Source organism: Pongo abelii, chromosome 12, assembly GCF_028885655.2.
Source record: "Pongo abelii isolate AG06213 chromosome 12, NHGRI_mPonAbe1-v2.0_pri, whole genome shotgun sequence".
NCBI lineage: Eukaryota > Metazoa > Chordata > Mammalia > Primates > Hominidae > Pongo > Pongo abelii.
In genome coordinates this window covers 105,251,977-105,273,973 of record NC_071997.2, presented here as the reverse complement: position 1 = coordinate 105,273,973, position 21,997 = coordinate 105,251,977, and the positions used below count along the sequence as shown (strand labels likewise).

The following is a 21,997-nucleotide window of genomic DNA, read 5'->3' as shown; positions in this document are numbered from 1 at the left end:
TGCTCGTAGTCCCAGCTACTCGGGAGGCTGAGGCAGGAGGATCACTTGAACCTGGGAGGCAGAGGTTGCAGTGAGCCGAGATCATGCCACTGCACTCAGCCTGGGTGACAGAGTGAGACTCCATCTCAAAAAAAAAAAAAGATAATTGGAGATACCTGATATGTTATACTTACTTTGGCATGTGTCCTCTAAGAACAAGGGCATTCACCTACATAATTACAATATACTTTTCCACTCAGGAAAATGACAATTAATATAATACTATTATCTATTATCTAGACCATATTCAAATTTCCCCAAATATTCCTGTATTGTTTTTATTTCCCAGATCCAGGATCCAGTCAAGGATAATGCACTGCATTCAGTTATCAGGTCTTTTGGGTTTTCCTTTACTCCAGATGAGTTTCTCAGTTGTTTTTCACCTCTTTGATGACATTGATATCTTAGAAGTCCAGGTCAATTGTTTTCCAGAATATGCCTCACTTTGGATTTGCCTGATTGTTTCTTCATGATATTCAGGTTAAATTTTTTGGCAGGAGTACTGCATAGGGGAAGTTGTGCCCTTATCAGTGTATCACATCGGGAGGCACCTGATGTCAGTTTGCCCCTTTATTGGTGATGCTACATTCCATAGTTTAGCTAGGATGGTGTCTGTTAGATTTCTCTGTATCCTATTCTTCAGCAATCTTTCACCCAATGGTTTTAGCATCCACTGATGATTCTTGGTTGAATTAATTATTACTATGGTAGTTTTTAAATGGTGATTTTCTATTTCTATCCCTTCCATCTATATTCAGTAGTTGGCATTCTTCTGTAAAGAAAATCTCTCTCATCCAGGTGCGGTGACTCACATCTGTAATCCCAGCACTTTGGGAGGCTGAGGCAGGCGGATCACTTGAGGCCAGGAGTTTGAGACCAGCCTGGCTAACATAGCAAAACCCCATCTCTACTAAAATACAAAAATTAGCCGGGTGTGGTGCTGTGCACCTGTAGTCTCAGATACTCAGGAGGCTGAGTCAGGAGAATTGTTTGAACCAGGAGGTGGAGGTTGCAGTGAGCTGAGATTGTGCCTTTACACTCCAGCCTGGGTGACAGAGCGAGACTCCGTCACAAAAAAAAAAGAAAGAAAGAAGGAAAATCTTTTTCTTCTCTCCCCATCCTATCTACCCTATCTATCTTTGTTTTTTTAGTGTCAATATGAACTCACGAATTTTTTGTGTTGTTAAATGTGTTTTAATCCATTCTTATTATTCATTATTTATTTTAATGCTCAAAATGAGAGTCCATTCAAGCTGGTTCCTATGTCCTTGTGACATATCCACATCAGTATTTGAACACTCTTTGTTGTGTTTCTTTTTGTAAAATAATAATAATAATAATAACCTTCTTATGCAAAAGGTAGCATCTTTTTTACATCTTGCATTTTTTGCTTAAGATATTCTGAAAATCACTGCAGTGCAGTTTATAGATCTCTTCCTCATTATTACTTATTTGCATTTGTGTGTGTGTGTGTGTGTGTGTGTGTGTGTGTGTGTGTGTAACAATAGTTTGCCCTGTCAATCTCCTATGCAGGAACACAAAACCACCGACCCAGGCTCACCTATACTTTCCCTGGTCCAGCCCTGGAGTCAGTCATTTTTCTGAGGAGCCCTGGTTCTTGTTAGTGGGTTCTAGTATTTAGAAACCCAAACGCTAGGTATGTTCACTGCTACTGGTGTGTCTTTGCCTCTAAGCCCTATCAGTAGAAAGAATAAGGGTGTGTGTATGTGTGTGTTTATGTATATATACATGCATACATACACACATATACATATGTATATTTGTTTACATACAGATGAATGTGTGTGTGTATATATATACACACACATACATCTATATATACATCTATATATGTACCTATATATATTCCCACTCTTCTTCCTCTTTCCCTTAGTGATAATGTTGATTTCCAACATCATCAATATATCTGCCGTCTCATTCCATTTCCATTCATGCCTGTAGGGAATTAGTTTAATTAGTTACTGGCTTATCCTCCTATGTTTCTTTTTGGAAAAAAAAGTGTGTGTACACATGTATATAGTTTGCACTTCCTATACAAAAGGCAGTCTACTATACTCTTTTGTGCTTTAAGAAGATATTCTGAAAATCACTCCATATTGGCTCATAGAGCTCTTCCTCATTAATTTTTACCTTTGTGTGTTTCCACATATGTAATAGTTTACTCAGGCAATCTCCTATGTAGGACATTTAGGTTTCCCATATTTTGCTATGATCAGTCATGATGTAATGAATGTACATGTATTTTTGTAATGTCAGAAGTGTATCTTTGGGATAAATTCCTAGAAGTATTAGAGCTGGGTCAAAGGGTACATACATATGCCATTTTGTTAGATAATGCAAAATTTCCTTCCATAGGGTTTACTATTTTGCTTTCCATACCAGCAATATACAAGAATGCTGCTCTCCTACAGCCTCTTGGAGAGTTTTATGAAGTTTTTGGATTTTGTCAACCTGATAGATTAGAAATGCCACTTCTGTGTAGTTTTCATTTATTTATTATTATTTTATTACTATTATTATTATTGTTTTTTGAGATGGAGTCTTGCTCTGTCACCCAGGCTGGAGTGCAGTGATGTGATCTCAGCTCACTGCAACCTCTGCCTCCCAAGTTCAAGCAATTCTCCTGCCTCAGCCTCCTGAGTAGCTGGGATTACAGGTGCCCAGCACTATGCATAGTTAATTTTTGCATTTTAGTGGAGACAGGGTTTCACCATGTTGGCCAGGCTGGTCTCAAACTCCTGACTTCAAGTGATGCGCTCACCTCAGCCTCCCAAAGTGCTGGGATTATAGGTGTGAGCCACCGCACCCAGCCTATTCTTCTTTTTAAGGATTTTCCTGGCTATATCCAGGCCGATTTTTCCATGTGTACTTTAAAATGAACGTGTCGCACTCCAAATTTTGTAAAATTTAAAATATTTTTGTGTTAATGGTGTTAATGTTAATGGTATCAATGGTTAGTGGTATAACCCAGATCTAATTGACCTCTCTCCCAAAGTGCAGTCTGACACGCACCCTATAGCATCAGTACTGCATACTTACTGGCCAGTTTCATGCTGAAATTGGTCAGATATCTGTTCTTATATTTAGTGTCCTGGTCATTCACTTGTTAAAATGTTTTCAATATACCCTCTTCCAGGGTTTTGTGTGAACAGCTATTTCTAGAGTTCCAGATAAAGAGGTAAAAGTAGCAGTAGCCTGTTTCCTCAGCCTGGCTAGGACTACGTGTATTAGTACCTTTTTTTTTTTTTTTGGTATGGAGTCTCATTCTGTCACCAGGCTGGAGTGCAGCGGCACAATCTAGGCTCACTGCAACCTCTGCCTCCCAGGTTCAAGCGATTCTCCTGCCTCAGCCTCCTGAGTAGCTCTGACTTACAGGTGCTTGCTACCATGCCCGGCTAATTTTTGTATTTTTAGTAGAGACAGTGTTTCACCATGTTAGCCAGGTTGGCCTCAATCTCCTGACCTCGTGATCCGCCCACCTTGGCCAGTACATTTTCATACTGCTCCAAAGATCTGCCTGAGACTGGGTGATTTATAAAGGAAAGAGGTTCAATTGACCCACAGTTCAGCATGGCTGGGGAGGCCTCAGGAAACTTACAATCATGGTGGAAGGTGAAGGGGAAGTAAGGCATCTTCTTCCCAAGGTGACAGAAAGGAGAAGTGCCAAGTGAAGGGGGAAGAGCCCCTTATAAAACCATCAGATCTCATGAGAACTCACTATCCCAAGAACAGCATGGGGGAACCCCACCCCCCCAAGGATTCAATTACCTCCACCTGCTCTCTCCTTGACACATGGGGATTATGGGGATTACAATTCAAGATGAGATTTGGGTGAGGACACAAAGCCCAAACATATCACCAATTAATTAATCCCCTCAACACCTTTACTGGGCCCCAGTTTCCCTGCTAATGTGCCAATAGGTGTTATAAGTGCCCCAAAGTGGACAAGATATAAGAGCCAAAAACAAGGGGCAGTTTTATACTCGCGATACCACATGTTTGTACAACTTTTTAGTTTTAAACATGCCTTTACATAGGTTCTCTCATTCATCCAGGAGATATTTGTGGCAAAGTAGGAAATGCCCTCATCATTGAATCAGAAGACCTGGATTTAGGTCCTCATTCTCCATCTTGTTATCATATGAGCTTCTCCAAGTTAATTTACTTCTGACCTCTAGTTTCCTCATATGTACAAATGAGGATAGGTAAACTTATTCTGTAGGGTTGTTAGAAAAATTAAATAGAATTCATTTTTCAACAAACATTTTTTTTCCCCGAGACATAGTCTCACTCTGTTGCCCAGGCTGGAGTGCAGTGGCACAATCTAGGCTCACTGCAACCTCCACCTCCCGGGTTCAAGTGATTCTTGTGCCTCGGCCCCCCGAGTAGCTGGGATTACAGGTGTATGCCACCACTCCTAGCTAATTTTTGTATATTTAGTAGAGACAGCGTTTCATTATGTTGGCTAGGCTTGTTGAGAACTCCTGACCTCAGGTGATCCGCCCACCTCGGCCTCCCAAAGTGGTGGGATTACAGGAGTGAGCCACTGTGCCCGGCCTCAACAAATGTATTGATCAGCAAACGTGTCAGTCATTGTCTAAAAAACTGGGGCCCTGGAGCAGAATAAGTCACTATCTCTGCCCTTTCAAGAAGCCTGTGGTTTAGTGGAATGAATCCCACTCCTCCTGTCTGATACCTGAGGAGAAAAAGGAACGATTCAGCAGGATCAAAATCCTAATGTGGAAGGACTCAGAGAACATGTCTGTCTACCTAGGGGTCAAAAACACAAATGGGTGAAGCTACCAGGTTTGCCTGAGACAATCCTGGTTTACATCTACTGCCCTAACATTTAAACCCTGGGCTGCTCAAACAAATCATGTTTGCATTTTGGTCCCTGGTTCTTGACAGTTGGTTTCCTGTCTGATAACAGGGCCCTGTTCACTCTGCTGCTTTTCTGTCCTCTAATTTTTGACACCCCCATGTGTCTGCCCTTTTCAGAAGTTCCAGCGTGAGCTAAGCACCAAATGGGTGCTGAATACAGTGAGTACAGGTGCTCATGTGCTTCTTGGAAAGATCCTACAAAACCACATGTTGGACCTTCGGATTAGCAACTCCAAGCTCTTCTGGCGGGCACTGGCCATGCTGCAGGTAGGGATATGATGAGGCAGGGCTGGGTGGGGCCTGGCCTCAATGCTTAGGCTGCCAGAGGGGAGGGCATTTTGCAGAGGTATGGAAATGTGCAAGGGTACAGGCTGCCTTCTCTGTGTGCTTCTGCTCCTCCTATTAGGTGCATCTTCCCCTTAAGGAGTGTGTGTGCACACATGGGTGTGTTTGTGAAATTGTAATTATTAGGCAAGACTCTTTCAGTTACAAACGTGATGGAAAACGAGTTTATACTGGTTTAAGCTAAACAAAGAAAATGATGGCTGATATAACTGAACAATCTTAGGGCAGCTGAATCTAATGTGTTCCAGAACTTTCCACCCTTAACTCTGTTTTCCCCTGTGTTGCTCTCATTCTTTTTTTTTTTTTTTGAGATGGGGTCTTGCTCTATCGCCCAGGCTGGAGTGTAGCGGTGCTATTTCAGCTCAGTGCAACCTCCGCCTGTGAGGTTCCATTGATTCTCCTGCCTCAGCCTCCTGAGTAGCTGGGATTACAGGCACCCACCACCATGCCCAGCTAATTGTGTATTTTTTAGCAGAGGCAGGGTTTTGCCATGTTGGCCAGGCTGGTCTCGAACTCCTGACCTCAGGTGATCCACCCGCCTCAGCCTCCTAAAGTGCTGGGATTACAGGCGTGAGTCACTGTGCCCAGCCGTTGCTCTCGTTCTTAGGCAAGTTTTTTCCATTAGGTGGCAAACTGGCCACCAGTAGTGCCAGCCTGACAATTTACTTAGCAACACTAGTGGGCAAAGAGCTTGCCTGTCCTGTGGTTCTTGCAAATGCCTGGTTAGGGGCTCTTGCTTGGGACACATGCACGTCCCTGAAGCAATCACTGTTCTCCAGAGCAAGGGATGCTCTGCCCAGTCTGGTTCATGTGCTTTCCCTTCAGGATGGTGGTGGAAGAAGGGCTGGGAGGTGAGCCTCAATCCAACCTCATTACCTGAGCATGGGGAAGCGATAGATCCTCAGAGGAAAACCAAGGTGCTGATACCAGAAGGAGGAGTGGATGTTGAGCAGACAGCACAACAGATGGTCATGAAAATGGGGTCGCCAGATTCAGCAAATAAAAATACATGATGCCTAGTTAAATTTGAATTTCAGATAAATATGGAATAATTTTTTCATCAAGTATGCCCTATGCAATATTTGAGATATTTTTAATTTTTTTCATTATATATTTGGATGTCCTGTATTTTTATTCACAAAATCTGGCAACCCTATGTGAAAGGAATCAATCAATGAACATTTAGTGAGCACCCACCAGGTCCCCAGAATAAACTATGGTCCTTACTGAAGTCCAGTGGAGGTACAAAGAAGGTGGGGGTCAGAATGCATTATAGCAAAAAGAAGGCCTCATGGAAGGGGTGGTATTTGAGCTAGGCCTGGTGGTTATGGCTTGGATAGGTGGACAGAAGAGCATTCCTGTTAGGTCATTCACCAAGTCCCAGAAGGGGGACTGGGCATGATATGTGAGGGACACAGGTCTAACCAGAGTGGCAAGTCACTTTAGAGCGCCGTGAGGGATTGTGAAGAAGTAGGAAGGGGAGAGATGTGGGAGGTTAAAGCCAGGCAGGAATTTGGACTTTGCCAAATGCAGCTAGACCTGCGCTGTCCAAAACATTTGCCACCAGCCACATGTGGCTGTTGAGCACTTGAAATGTGGCTAGTGTGACTGAGGAACTGAATTTTTAATTTTATGTAAAAACCAAAGCTGTATACTTTTAAAATTAAATGTAACTTTAATATTTTGGTAGGACTACATTTCGCTTTTTAGCATTGCAAATCTAGCACCCAAATTGAGGTGGGCTGGCTGGGCACGGTGACTCACGCCTGTAATCCCAGCATTCTGGGAGGCCGAAGTGGGCAGATCACTTGAGGTCAGGAGTTCGAGACCAGCCTGGCCAACATGGTGAAACCCTGTCTCTACTAAAAATTAAAAAAAATAAAAAAATAGCCGGGCATGTTGGCACAGGCCTATAGTCCTGTCTACTAGGGAGGCTGAGGCAGGAGAATCGCTTGAATCTGGGAGGTGGAGGTTTCAGTGAGCCAAGATAGTGCCACTGCACTCCAGCCTAGGTGACAGAGTGAGACTGTCTCTCAAAAACTAAAATAAAATAAAAATTTTAAAAAGCCACAAAAAAACAAATTGAGGTGTGCTCTAGTTGCAAAATGCACACTGGATTTCAAAATACAAAATATGAATATAGAAAAATATTGTAAAATATCTCACTAATAATGTTTAATATTGTTTACATTGGGTTATATATTGGGTTAAATAAAATATATTATTAAAATTGATTTCAGGCCAGGCACGGTGGCTCACACCTGTAATCCCAGCACTTTGGGAGGCCAAGGTGGGCAGATCACAAGGTCAGGAGAAATAGGTGAAATTACATTTTTTTTTTTTTTTGAGATGGAGTCTCACTCTGTCACCCAGGCTGGAGTGCAGTGGCATGATCTCGGCTCACTGCAACCTCCGCCTCCTGGGTTCAAGTGATTCTCCTGCCTCAGCCTCCTGAGTAGCTGGGATTACAGGCATGCGCCACCATGCCCAGCTAATTTTTATTTTATTTTATTTTTAGTAGAGACGGGATTTCACCATATTGGCCAGGCTGGTCTCCAACTCCTGACCTTGTGATCCGCCTGCCTCAGCCTCTCAAAGTGCTGGGATTACAGGCGTGAGCCGCTGTGCCTGGCCAATTTCACCTATTTCTTTTTTTAATGCAGCTACTAAAAACTTAAACTTACATATGTGGTTTGCATTATATTTTTTTATTTTTATTTTTTTTAGAGACAGGGTCTCACGCTGTTACCCAGGCTGGAGGGCAGTGTAGTGGCACCATCATGGCTCACTACAGCCTCAAACTCCTGAGCTCAGGCAATCCTCCCACCTCAGCCTCCTGAGTAGCTGGGATGATAGGCAGGTGCCACCATGCCCAGCTATTTTATTTTATTTTTTGTAGAGATAGGGTCTTGCTACGTTGCCTAGGCTGGTCTCGAACTCCTGGGCTCAGGTAATCCTCCTGTTTTGACCTCCCAAAGTGCTGGGATTACAGGTGTGACCCACTGTGCCCAGCCTTGCATTATATTTCTATTGGACAATGCTGAGCTAGACAGAGAGGAGGGTAGTGACAAAATGGAAGCAGTGTTTGCAGATGAACAGTCTTACATTAGTGTGCAAGATGGATTTGGTTACAGAGGAAACTAGCGAGAGAGAGTCCAGATTACCAACGTACAGGATTGGTGGGACACACATGCAAATTTGAGCAATGTGCCATTAATCCCCCAGTTTAACCCAGCCAGTCAAGCCCACCACCAACCCCTTTAACCTAGTTTTTCTTTACACCTGGGAATTACAATTTAGGATTGCCAGCATGGACATTGCAAACATGGCCTATAGCCAGGCCTCGGGATCCCAGCCTCCCACTCTCATAGTTCATTCTTCTCCCTTGACTCCATTCTTAGTTCCTCTGGCCTTTAGCCTGACACTGATCTTACCACTTCTTCCTTAGCGGTTCTCTGGACAGTCCAAGGCTCGATGCATCGAGAGCCTCCTCCGAGCGATCCACTTTCCCCAGCCACTGTCAGATGATATTCGGGCTGCTCCCATCTCCTGCCATGTCCAGGTTGCACATGAGAAGGACCAGGTATCCTGCCCACTGCTGGTCATTCAACGAATACTTTTTGAGTACTTTCAGTGTGCCAGGAAGTTTGTTTGGCACTGGGTTTACAAAGCTCAGTGGCACTCCGCTCACAAGGACCTCCACATTCATGGGGTCTTTGGACTGCGTTTTGAAGGATGAATAGGAGTTTTCCTGGTCAAAGTGAAGGTTTCTCTCTGCTCTTAATCCACCTCGTTACCACCTTCTAATCTTCATAACATCCTATTTGCATCTAACCTAGTGGTTCCTGATTCCCACATCAAATGCTTTAACTCCTCCAGGGTTCTGGTTTTTGTTTTGTTTTGTTTTGTTTTTTTGAGAGGGAGTCTTGCTCTGTCACCCAGGCTGCTGGAGTGCAGTGGCGTGATCTCGGCTCACTGCAACCTCTGCCCCTGGGTTCAAGAGATTCTCTTGCTTCAGCCTCCCAAATAGCTGGGATTACAGGTGCCAGCCACCAATGCCTGGCTAATTTTTGTATTTTTAGTAGAGATGGGGTTTCGCCATGTTGGCCAGGCTTGTCTCAAACTCCTGAACTTAAGTGATCTGCCCACCTCGGCCTCCCAAAGTGCTGGGATTACAGGCGTAAGCCACTGCGCCCAACCTTCCTCCGGGGTTCTTTCTCTGATGACCTCATTCCCTCAGGCTTCAGTGCCCGCTGCCTCTTCCCCACAGGTGATCCCCATCGCCTTGCTGAGCCTCCTATTCCGGTGCTCGATCACTGAGGCTCAGGCACACCTGGCTGCAGCTCCATCTGTCTGTGAGGCTGTCAGGAGTGCTCTTGCTGGGCCAGGTCAGAAGCGCACTGCGGACCCCCTCGAGATCCTAGAGCCTGACGTTCAGTGAACCCATGCTTCTGGGTGGGTGAAAGGGGCTCAACCCTGCCCACTTCAGCCCAGCCCACCCAAGGGGACTTGTGCCAGCAGCACATGTGGGAAGAAGAAGTCCCGTTTCCAGGGCATCAGCAGCCCAGGGTAGGGAGAAGTATTCTCTCCACTTTGGGGGAGAGTTCTTGCTCTTGACCTAGTGGTTTCTACTCTCACCGACTTATTCTGATTTCAGAAATAAAATGGAATGTCTTATTTTGGAAAGCTAACCTTTCAAAGTCAGTAAATCAAATGGTAGATCAAGGTGGGATAGGATGGGTGGCATGGGTTGGTCTTAACAGCAGATTTGTTTCTTTAATTCTGTCCCCAACTCCATTTCATTGGTCCCTAACACAAGCCTTATACTGGCATCCCTATATTTTCATTACCAACATGCAGCCACGTGTGCATGCGTGCACACACACTCCAATCCCACACAGACACACAATGAGAGGTGGGAACTTTTAGATAATTCCAGGGGAAGAGGGAAGAAGTTGTGTACCTAACATAGGAAACCCAGAAAAATGGCGGTCTTAATCAGACATGGCAAGATCTAGAATGAATGCTACATCCACGCATTAGACCATGAATTGAGGGTCACATCCCCTGCCCCGTGTTTGTAAGAGGAACATAAAGAACTCTGGGGGTGCTGAAAGCTCTTGGTGGTGGGACCCAACAAACACTAGAAACCCTGGGCTGTACATTTTAGACATCAGCTGCCCCATGTTTTGACAAATTAAAGGCACCCTTGTTCATCCTAGATTCATGCCAGCTCTTTCGGGCCTGTGATATATGGCCCTGACAGTAGAGAGCTGGTTCCTCCTTGTGCCTGAGAAATATCCAGGTAATAGACACTCAGGAACATTCCTCTGGAGATGAAACTCTCTGGATAGGTCCCTGGAACTTTTAGGCAGGAGAGTGACTGCAAAGGAGCCAGATTTTGGTTTTATAAGGATAATCAACCTTTTTAAGGTGGCCATAGGACCCTCTGTGCATCTGAGGGCCTGCAGCCTCTATCTGAGCTCTGTTTTCCTGTTCCACATCTTCACACTGATGCCTTGGATCACCAGTAATCCCCCTTTCCCCAGCTACTATTCTCACGATGCTTCCTGAGTACCACCCCTTTCATCTTCCACAAACACCTCTCCCAAATTCAAGATGGCTAAAGTTAGGAAAGGCTCCTGCAAAGTCCCTCTGCTTCTCTTTACCCACAACTCTCTACCACTTTCTTTCATCGGGTCAGTTCATCTCTCAGCATGGTGTCATGAACAGTGTCAAGTCTGAGAAGATACCTAGCATTCTGGGACCCCAAAGGGCAGAGCACCCCTTGATCCTGTTGATGATGCCAACTGTACAGTAGCTCCCCTCCCACATTTGGAGGGGATAGGGTACAGGGTTAGATTTCTCCAAAGCTGGATGCAGAAGAACTCTAGAAGCCCTGAGTTCTTTTAGTTGCCAAGTACGTGGATGGCATGAAGACATCAAGTGAATTCAATTCTTACGTAGTTGGACACAATATTCAGGCATTATGAACAGGGTGGAGTACTGCTCAGCCTTGGGGTACATTAGAAGCTTGACACACTCTGGCATTGTGGCAGATGACTAAGATCTGATCCCTATCCCTTAGAAACTCACAAGCACATAGCAATTCGAATACAAGACAGAATTGAAGTGGATTAAACAGCGGGACAAGAACAGAGAGCTGCTGAAATTACAGGGTAGGCCAAGGGTCAAGGAAAGTTTTGGAAGAAAGGAGGCTGGGGTAGGGTAAAGGAACAGCCAAAGAAAACCCAAGAAGGTTTGAAGATTCGCACTGGGATATGGATCTGATAGCAGAGAATCTGGTCATTGTCAATGGGATTTGTGCTCTAGGCAGAGCTAAAGAAGTTCAAAGGCTTTTTTAGAACTATCCAGACACAAATGATAGGGTGACAACTTTTGCAGTTATTTGGAGAAAGTAAACATCTGAGGGCAAAAACAGCAAGAGAATAATCCATTATTAATACAAGGCAGTAATTATGTAGAAAGGACTAAAGGGCCTGGGCCTGAAGACTGGATTAGATTGTGGAAGATGAAGAAAACAATTTCCCAGCACATATATTTGCTGGATCAAAAGCAAAAGGGGGCTAGGTGTGCCATCCTAGCTACTTGAGAGGCCGAGATGGGAGGATCACTTGAGTCCAGGAGTTCAAGGCCAGGCTGGGCCACGTTACAAGACCCTGGCTCTAAAAAAGAAAAAAAAAAAAAAGTGGGGGTGGGGCAAAAGATATTTGGATATTGCACATACTCTAAGCCTGATATTTTTTATATATATATACACATACATATATATAATGGATATATATATGTATATTCCATATATGTATATATATAAAATGGAACTCATGAACTTGCCTCCAAAATCAGCTAGCTATTCTTTTCTTAATTTAGATGGTCTCTCTCTTTTTTTTTTTTTAAGGAAAGGGTCTCACTATGTTGTCCAGGCTGCAGTGCAGTGGTGAGGTCATAGCTCACCGCAGCCTCGAACTCCTTAGCTCAAGCAATCTTCCTGCCTCAGCCTCCCAAGTAGCTAGGACTACAAATGTGCACCACCACACCCCGCTCATTCTTTATTTTTTTTGTAGAGATAGGGCCTTGCTATGTTGCTCAGACTGGTCTTGATTCCTGACCTCCAGTGATCTTACTGCTTTAGCCACCCAAAGTGCTGGGATCATATGTGTGAAACACCACACCTGGCCCACATTCATCTGGTCTAACATTCAGATTGTTTTGAATGTTACACAGCCTGGAGCCAGCTCTTGAATATGAGATAAGCTGTAACATTGAAAGAGGATGTTGGGACCAGGTAGGAGACAGAGGGGTCTCCATCTGGTTCCAGGGATGGGCTCTACAAATACAGCAAAATGCCTAAGTTCCAATGGAAACTTAGGGTTGGACCCAATTGGACAGGTGGGTCAAATCCTAGGGTTGAGAGGACAGGTACTATATCTAGGTGATGCAAAATGCTCCCATCCTGGGAGAGAGAAGTGGGTCATTTTTAAGCTAGTGACTCAGGTACTGTGGAAAAGACAAGGAAAAAGACAAGAAGAGGATCCCTGGAGCATCTTGTAGTCACAGAAAGTAAAGAATTGCTCAAAACCTCCACAAGGATGAGAATATGTCGAAAGGATACAGGAGCCAATGTGAAAGAGCTCCTAGTGCCTAAAGTGGGAAAAATTGGAGCAACAAAATAAATAACAAGCTGGGCATGGTGGTAGGCGACAGTAGTCCCAGCTACTTGGGAAGCGAGGTGGGAGGATCGATTGCTTAAGCCCAGGCGGCTGAGGCTGCAGTGAGCTGTGATCATGCCGCTGCATTCCAGCCTGGGCGACAGAGTGAGACCCTGTCTCAAATAAATAAATTAAATTAAAAAAAAACACTTGGTTTAAAAAAATACATAAATGCACGTGAATTCATACCATTATAAGCAAACGATTGAATAAATAAAGTGGGGGAAAGTACCAATTTTTCCTAAAGAAGAATTCTAAATAATAAACACACACACACACACACACACACTCCTTCAGGAAATGGAGCTTAATCACCCCACACCACCTCTCCTCCAATGTGGGTTAGATTTAGGGGCTCACTTACAGAAAAACAGAGTATGGGAAAGGGAATGGATTTTACAGTGGAAAAACCAGGCAAGCACTACCCTAATCAAGTAATCAAGATGAGCATCACCAGCGGATATCACGTACCTCCTGATATGATATTATGAGAAGGGCATGTCACCTTTGTGGTATTCTTCCCTCAAACACATAACCTCAGTCTAAGCATGAAAAAAACATCACAGTAACCCAGCTTTAGGAACATATTACAAAATACCTGCTCATATTACAAAATACCTGAAAATTTTCAGTCATGGAAAACAAGAAAAGACTGAGAAACTGTCATAGACCAGAATAGACTCAGAAAGCATGACTCACATACAGGGTGCTACCCTCGGTTGGATCCTGGAAAGATAAAGGACTTTAGTGGCAAAACTGGTGAAATTGCATGAAATCTGGAGTTTAGTTAACAGTAAATATGCCAATGTTAATCTCATAGTTTTGACAAACGTACCAAAGTTATGTAAGATGTTAATGTTAGGTGAAACTAGGTGAAGAATATATGGGAATTTGCTGTACTATCTTTGTAACTTTTCTGTAAACCTGAAATTTTTCAAAAATAAAAATTTTATTCAAAAAATAAAATTAAACTGAAAGCCTTTCCTCTTAGATCTGGAACATGACAAAGATCCCCACTTTCACCACTGGTATTCAACATAGTACTGGAAGTCCTAGCTAGAGCAATCAGACAAGACAAAGAAATAAAGGGCATCCAAATTGGAAAAGAAGAAGTCAAATTATCGTTATTTGAAGGAGATGTGATTTTTTTTTTTTTTTTGAGACAGAGTCTTGCTCTGTTGCCCAGGCTGGAGTGCAGTGGCGCGATCTCGGCTCACTGCAACCTCTGCCTCCTGGGTCCAATTGTTTCTCCTGCCTCAGCCTCCTGAGTAGCTGGGATTATGGGTGCACACCACCATACCTGGCTAATTTTTTGTATTTTTTTTTTTTTAGTAGAGACGGGGTTTCACCATGTTGGTCAGGCTGGTCTCGAACTCCTGACCTTGTGATCCACCTGCCTCAGCCTCCCAAAGTGTTGGGATTATAGGCATGAGCCACTGCACCCGTCAAGATCTCTACAATGAAAGCTATCAAACACTGATGAGAGAAATTGAAGATGGCACAGAAAAATGGAAAGATATTCCATAATCATGGATTGGAAGAATCAATGTTAAAATGTCCGTAGTACCCAAAGCAATCTACAGCTTCAATGCAGTCCCTATCAAAATATCAATGACATTCTTCACAGAAATAGAAAAAACATCCTAAAATTTATATGAATCCACAAAAGACCTAGAATAACCAAAGCTATCCTGAGCAAAAAGAACAAAACTAGAGGAATCCATTACCTAACTTCAAATTACATTACAGAGTTATAGTAACCAAAACAGCATGGTACTGGCATAAAAACAGATACATAGACCAATGTAACAGAATAGAGAACTCAAAAACAAATTCACACACCTACAGTGAACTCGTTTTTAACAAAGGTACCAAGAACATACATTGGGGAAAAAACAGTTTCTTTAATAAATGATGCTGGGAAAATTGGATCTCTGATATGGTTTGGTTCTGTCGCCACCCAAATCTCATGTTGAATTACAATTCCCAATGTTGCAGAAGGGGCCTGGTGGGAGGTGATTGCATCATGGGGGTTGAGTTCCCCCATTCTGTTTTCATGATAGTGGGTGAGTTCTCACAAGATCTTATGGTTTAAAAGTGTGTGGCACTCTCCCCTTTGTGCTCTCTCTCTTTCCTGCTGCTATGTGAAGAAGATGTTGGCTTCCGCTTCACCTTCCACCCTGATTATAGGTTTCCTAAGGCCTCCCAGTCATGTTTCCTGTTAAGCCTGTGAAAGTGTGAGTCAATTAAACCTCCTTTATTCATAAATTACCCAGTCTCAGGTAGTATATCCTTATGCAGAAGAATCAAACTAGACCCCTATCTCTTGCCATATACAAAAATCAAATCAAAATGGATTAGAGACTTAAATCTCAAACTATGAAACTACTATCAGAAAACATTGGGGGAAACTCTCCAAGACATTACCCTGGGCAAAAGTTTCTTGAGTAATTCTCTGCAAGCACAGGCAACCAAAGCAAAAATGGACAAATGGGATCACATTAAGTTAAAAAGCTTTTGCACAGCAAAGGAAATAATCAACAAAGTGAAGAGACAATCCACAGAACAGGAGAAAATTTTTACAACTACCCATATGATAAGGGATTAATAACTATATATGTATATATATGGAGCTCAACGCTACAGGAAGAAATCTAATAATCTGATTTAAAAATCGGCAAAAGATTTGAATAGCCAGCCAGGTGCGGTGGCTCATGCCTGTAATCCCAGCACTTTGGGAGGCCGAGGTGGGCGAATCACGAGGTCAAGAGTTCAAGACCAGCCTGGCCAACATGGTGAAACCCCATCTCTACTAAAAATACAAAAATTAGCTGGGCATGGTGGCACATGCCTGTAATCCCAGCTACTAGGGAGGCTAGGGCAGGAGAATTGCTTGAACCGGGACCCAGGAGGTGGAGGTTGCAGTGAGCCGAGATCGCACCATTGCACTCCAGCCTGGGCTACAGAGCGAGACTCCATCTCAAAAAAAAGAAAAAAAAGATTTGAATAGACATTTCCCAAAAGAAGACATGCAAATGGCAAACAATCATATGAAAAAGTGCTCAACATCACTGATCATCAGAGAAATGCAAATCAAAACTACAATGAGATATTATCTCACTCCAATTAAAATGGCTTTTATCCAAAAGACAAGCAGTAACAAATGCTGGAGAGAATGTGTAGAGAAGGCAACCCTTGTATACTGTTGGGAATGTAAATTAATACAACCACTGTGGAGAGCAATACCACTGCTGGATATAAAGACAAAAGAAAGGAAATCGGTATATTGAAGAGATATCTGCACTCCCATGTTTGTTGCAGCACTGTTCACAATAGCCAAAATTTGGAAGCAGCCTAAGTGTCCATCAATAGATGAATGGATAAAGAAAATGTGCTACATATACACAATGGAGTACTATTCATCCATAAAAAGAATAAGATTCTGTCATTTGCAACAACATGGATAGAACTTATTTCACTTATTATGTTAAGTGAAATAAGCCAGGCACAGAAAGACAAATGTTGCATGTTCTCACTTATTTGAGGGATCTAAAAATCAAAACAGGCTGAGCGTGTGGGCTCACCTGTAATCCCAGCACTTTGGGTGGCTGAGGCAGGTGGATCACCTGAGGTTAGGAGTTCAAGACCAGCCTGGTCAACATGGCAAAACCCCTTCTCTACTAAAAATACAAAAATTAGCTGGGTGTGGTGGCGGGCGCCTGTAATCCCAGCTACTTGGGAGTCTGAGGCAGGAGAATGGCTTGAACCCGGGAGGCAGAGGTTGCAGTAAGCCGATATTGTGCCATTGCACAGCAGCCTGGGTGACAGAGCAAGACTCTGTCTCAAACAAACAAACAAAAGAAAATAATTGAACTTATGGAGATAGATAATAGAAGGATGGTTACCAGAGGCTGGGAAGGGTAGTGGAGGGGTAGTGGTGGGGAGGTGGGAATTGTTAATGGGTCCAAGAAAAAATAGAAAGAATGAATAAGGGTGGGCACAGTGGCAAATGCATGTAATCCCAGCACTTTTGGAGGCTGAGGTGGGAGGATAATTTGAGCCAGAAGTTCAAGACCAGCATGGTTAACATAGTGAGAGCCCATCTCTACAAAAAATAAAAAAAAATTAGCTGAGCGTGGTGGTATATGCCTGTAGTCTTAGCTACTAAGGAGGCCGAAGCAGGAGGATCCCTTCAGCCTAGGAAGTTGAGGCTGCAGTGAGCCATGATTCCACCACTGCACTCCAGCTTAGGTTACACAGCAGTATCCTGTCTCAAAAAAAAAAAAAAAAAAAAAAAAAAGGCACAGTATTTAATAGCACAACAGGGAGACTATAGTCAATAATCATTTAATTGTACATTTAAAAATAATTAAGAGTATAACTGGATTCTTTGTAACACAGAGGATAAATGCTTGAGGGGATGAATACACAATTTTCCGTGATGTGATTATTCTGCATTGCATGTGATATGGTTTGGATCTGTGTCCTCACCCAAATCTCATGTTGGATTGTAATCCCCAGTGTTAGGGATGGGGCCTGGTGGGAGGTAATTGGATCATGGGGGTGGAGTGCTCATGAATGGTTTAGTACTATTCCCCTTGGTATAGTGAATGAGTTTTCACAAGAGCTGGTTGTTTACAAGTGTGTGGGACCTCACTCTCTATTTCTTCTGCTTCGGCTGTGTGAAATGAGCCTGCTTCCCCTTCCCCTTCTGCCATGACTGTAAGTTTCCTGAGGCCTCCCCAGCAGCTGCTGTGCTTCCTGTACAGCCTGCAGAACAGTGAGCCAGTTAAATTTCTTTTCTTCATAAATTACCCAGTCTCACGTTTCTTTATAGCAATGCAAGAATGGACTAATACTAATCATAGTATCATAATTGTGTTATGGAATATGTATTATGATCTAAAAATAAAAACATATGTATTATGGAATACAGTATCATAATACAAATATCTCATGTATTTCATAATATATATTATGTACCCACAAACACTAAAAATTAAATTTTTTAAAAAATTAAAAAATATATATAAAGTTAAAATTCCTAACTACAATAACATATATTTGGGAAGGGATAAATTGAGTTAAAATATTCTAAGGGCCTTGATTTTTCCATAAAGAAGATAAAAGTTTTTATTAATTTAAGGCTTTGATAAGCTATGTGCATATTGCATTTTAAAAGGTATCTGCTAAAAACAGGGTTGGCAAACTTTTTCTGTAGAGATAGATAGTAAATATTTTAGTCTTTGCAGGCCCTGTGGTCTCAGTCATTACTATTCAACTCTGCTGTTGTAAGCTTGAAAACAGCCATAGACAATATGTAAAATGGGTGTGGCTGTGTTCCAATAAATCTTCATTTGCAAAAACAGGCAGCATGCTGGATTTGGCCCACAGGCCATAGTTTGCCAAGCCTTGCACTAAAAGAATAAAAGCAGTATAATTTCTAATTAGTAAAGGGGAAAAATGAAGTAATTAAAAATAGTCATTTTTTTTTAAGAAACTTTCTTTTTTATTATTATTATTATTATACTTTAGATTTTATGGTACATGTGTGCAATGTGCAGGTAAGTTACATATGTATACATGTGCCATGCTGATGCGCTGCACCCACTAACTCGTCATCTAGCATTAGGTATATCTCCCAGTGCTATCCCTCCCCCCTCCCCGCACCCCACAACAGTCCCCAAAGTGTGATGTTCCCCTTCCTGTGTCCATGTGTTCTCATTGCTCAATTCCCACCTATGAGTGAGAATATGCAGTGTTTGGTTTTTTGTTCTTGCGATAGTTTACTGAGAATGATGATTTCCAATTTCATCCATGTCCCTACAAAGGACATGAACTCATCATTTTTTATAGCTGCATAGTATTCCATGGTGTATATGAGCCACATTTTCTTAATCCAGTCTATCATTGTTGGACATTTGGGTTGGTTCCAAGTCTTTGCTTTTGTGAATAATGCTGCAATAAACATACATGTGCATGTGTCTTTATAGCAGCATGATTTATAGTCCTTTGGGTATATACTCAGTAATGGGATGGCTGGGTCGAATGGAATTTCTAGTTCTAGATCCCTGAGGAATCGCCACACTGACTTCCACAAGGGTTGAACTAGTTTACAATCCCACCAACAGTGTAAAAGTGTTCCTATTTCTCCACATCCTCTCCAGCACCTGTTGTTTCCTGACTTTTTAATGATTGCCATTCTAACTGGTGTGAGATGGTATCTCATTGTGGTTTTGATTTGCATTTCTCTGATGGCCAGTGATGGTGAGCATTTTTTCATGTGTTTTTTGGCTGCATAAATGTCTTCTTTTGAGAAGTGTCTGTTCATGTCCTTCGCCCACTTTTTGATGGGGTTGTTTGTTTTTTTCTTGTAAATTTGTTGGAGTTCATTGTAGATTCTGGATATTAGCCCTTTGTCAGATGTGTAGGTTGCGAAAATTTTCTCCCATTTTGTAGGTTGCCTGTTCACTCTGATGGTAGTTTCCTTTGCTGTGCAGAAGCTCTTGAGTTTAATTAGATCCCATTTGTCAATTTTGGCTTTTGTTGCCATTGCTTTTGGTGTTTTAGACATGAAGTCCTTGCCCATGCCTATGTCCTGAATGGTAATGCCTAGGTTTTCTTCTAGGGTTTTTATGGTTTTAGGTCTAACATTTAAGTCTTTAATCCATCTAGAATTGATTTTTGTATAAGGTGTAAGGAAGGGATCCAGTTTCAGCTTTCTACATATGGCTAGCCAGTTTTCCCAGCACCATTTATTAAATAGGGAATCCTTTCCCCATTGCTTGTTTTTCTCAGGTTTGTCAAAGATCAGATAGTTGTAGATATGTGGCATTATTTCTGACGGCTCTGTTCTGTTCCATTCCAATATCCTTGATGAACATTGATGCAAAAATCCTCAATAAAATACTGGCAAACAGAATCCAGCAGCACATCAAAAAGCTTATCCACCATGATCAAGTGGGCTTCATCCCTGGGATGCAAGGCTGGTTCAATATATGCAAATCAATAAATGTAATCCAGCATATAAACAGAACCAAAGACAAAAACCACATGATTATCTCAATAGATGCAGAAAAGGCCTTTGACAAAATTCAACAACCCTTCATGCTAAAAACTCTCAATAAATTAGGTATTGATGGGACTTATCTCAAAATAATAAGAGCTATCTATGACAAACCCACAGCCAATATCATACTGAATGGGCAAAAACTGGAAGCATTCCCTTTGAAAACTGGCACAAGACAGGGATGCCCTCTCTCACCACTTCTATTCAACATAGTGTTGGAAGTTCTGGCCAGAGCAATTAGGCAGGAGAAGGAAATCAAGGGTATTCAATTAGGAAAAGAGGAAGTCAAATTGTCCCTGTTTGCAGATGACATGATAGTATATCTAGAAAACCCCATTGTCTCAGCCCAAAATCTCCTTAAGCTGATAAGCAACTTCAGCAAAGTCTCAGGATACAAAATCAATGTGCAAAAATCACAAGCATTCTTGTACATCAATAACAGACAAACAGAGAGCCAAATCATGAGTGAACTCCCATTCACAATTGCTTCAAAGAGAATAAAATATCTAGGAATCCAACTTACAAGGGATGTGAAGGACCTCTTCAAGGAGAACTACAAACCACTGCTCAAGGAAATAAAAGAGGATACCAACAAATGGAAGAACATTCCATGCTCATGGGTAGGAAGAATCAATATCGTGAAAATGGCCATCCTTCCCAAGGTAATTTACAGATTCAATGCCATCCCCATCAAGTTACCAATGACTTTCTTCACAGAATTGGAAAAAACTACTTTAAAGTTCATATGGAACCAAAAAAGAGCCCGCATCACCAAGTCAATCCTAAGCCAAAAGAACAAAGCTGGAGGCATCACACTACCTGACTTCAAACTGTACTACAAGGCTAAAGTAACCAAAACAGCATGGTACTGGTACCAAAAATAGTCATTTAAATGAAAGGCAAGAAAAGAGAGAAAAAGACCAGGCCAGGTGGCTCACATGTAATCCCAGCACTTTGGGAGGCTGAGGCAGGTGGATCACCTGAGGTCAGGAGTTTGAATCCAGCCTGGCCAACATGGCGAAACACTGTCTCTACTAAAAATATAAAAATTAGCTAGGCATGGTAGCATACACCTGTAGACCCAGCTACTTTGGAGGCTGAGAAAGGAGAATCGCTTGAACTTGGGAGGTGGAGGTTGCAGTGAGCCAAGATCACACCACTACACTCCAAAGTGGGCAACAGAGCGAGACTCAAAAAAAAAAAAAAAAAAAAAAAGGAGAGAAAAAGAGACTTAAAATATAGGACAAAACAGAAAGTACTAAGAGGACAGATCATGACCCAAATACTTTGGTAATTAAATTAAAGGTAAATGAAATACATGCCCCAATTAACACTTTTGTGTTATAGATGTGTCTCTTGCAAACAGCATATATATGGATTTTGTTTATTTTGTATCCAGTATTAAAGCAAAAGGATATAGAAAGGTTGATAGTAAAAGAATGGGAAAAGATATACTGTGAAATACCAACCAAAAGAAAATAGCTATGGCAATTGTCATGCCAGAACCCTATTGACTTCAGTAGGGATAGCATCATGTTGCAGAGGCTAAAGAAGAGACCTGGAGCTAGCAAACAAGACATTGGGCTTATTGAGGGAAATTACATACAGGGCAGTCCACTGGTGGTGGGCTAAACAGGAGAACCACAACTGCTTATAAAAAGTATGCAGTTTATATAGTATTTTCACTTAGCACCCTCCCCCTAGCAACCTCCTCCTGGCAACTTTCATTTAACTCAAAACAAAAGGCCTCAATCCCCTGTATGTCCTGCATGTCACAGGCCATGCCGGGGGTTCAGATGTTCATTATAGATAAGGAATAAATAAATCTCCAGATTGGCCACTTCTAGATTCCTTAGCTTGGAAATCCAAACACACATTCTTCTTAGAACATAGGGTCATTCTCAGGCTATGC

General features: G+C 42.3%; 1 protein-coding gene and 1 long non-coding RNA gene across 3 annotated transcripts in view; one reads left to right on the top strand and one right to left on the bottom strand.

Moving 5' to 3' along the window:
* Positions 1–9,972, top strand: part of GCKR (glucokinase regulator) — a 28,221-nt gene extending 18,249 nt beyond the window's left edge. For both annotated transcript variants that reach the window (XM_054547703.2, XM_002812176.5), the window contains exons 17-19: positions 5,059–5,208; positions 8,735–8,869; positions 9,557–9,972. In XM_054547703.2, the coding sequence (XP_054403678.1) occupies positions 5,059–5,208; positions 8,735–8,869; positions 9,557–9,727 (456 nt within the window). In that variant the 3' untranslated portion in view covers positions 9,728–9,972. The remainder of the gene's footprint in view (positions 1–5,058; positions 5,209–8,734; positions 8,870–9,556) is intronic.
* Positions 1–21,997, bottom strand: part of LOC134759650 (uncharacterized) — a 37,899-nt gene that overhangs the window by 11,774 nt on the left and 4,128 nt on the right. The window lies entirely within an intron of this gene.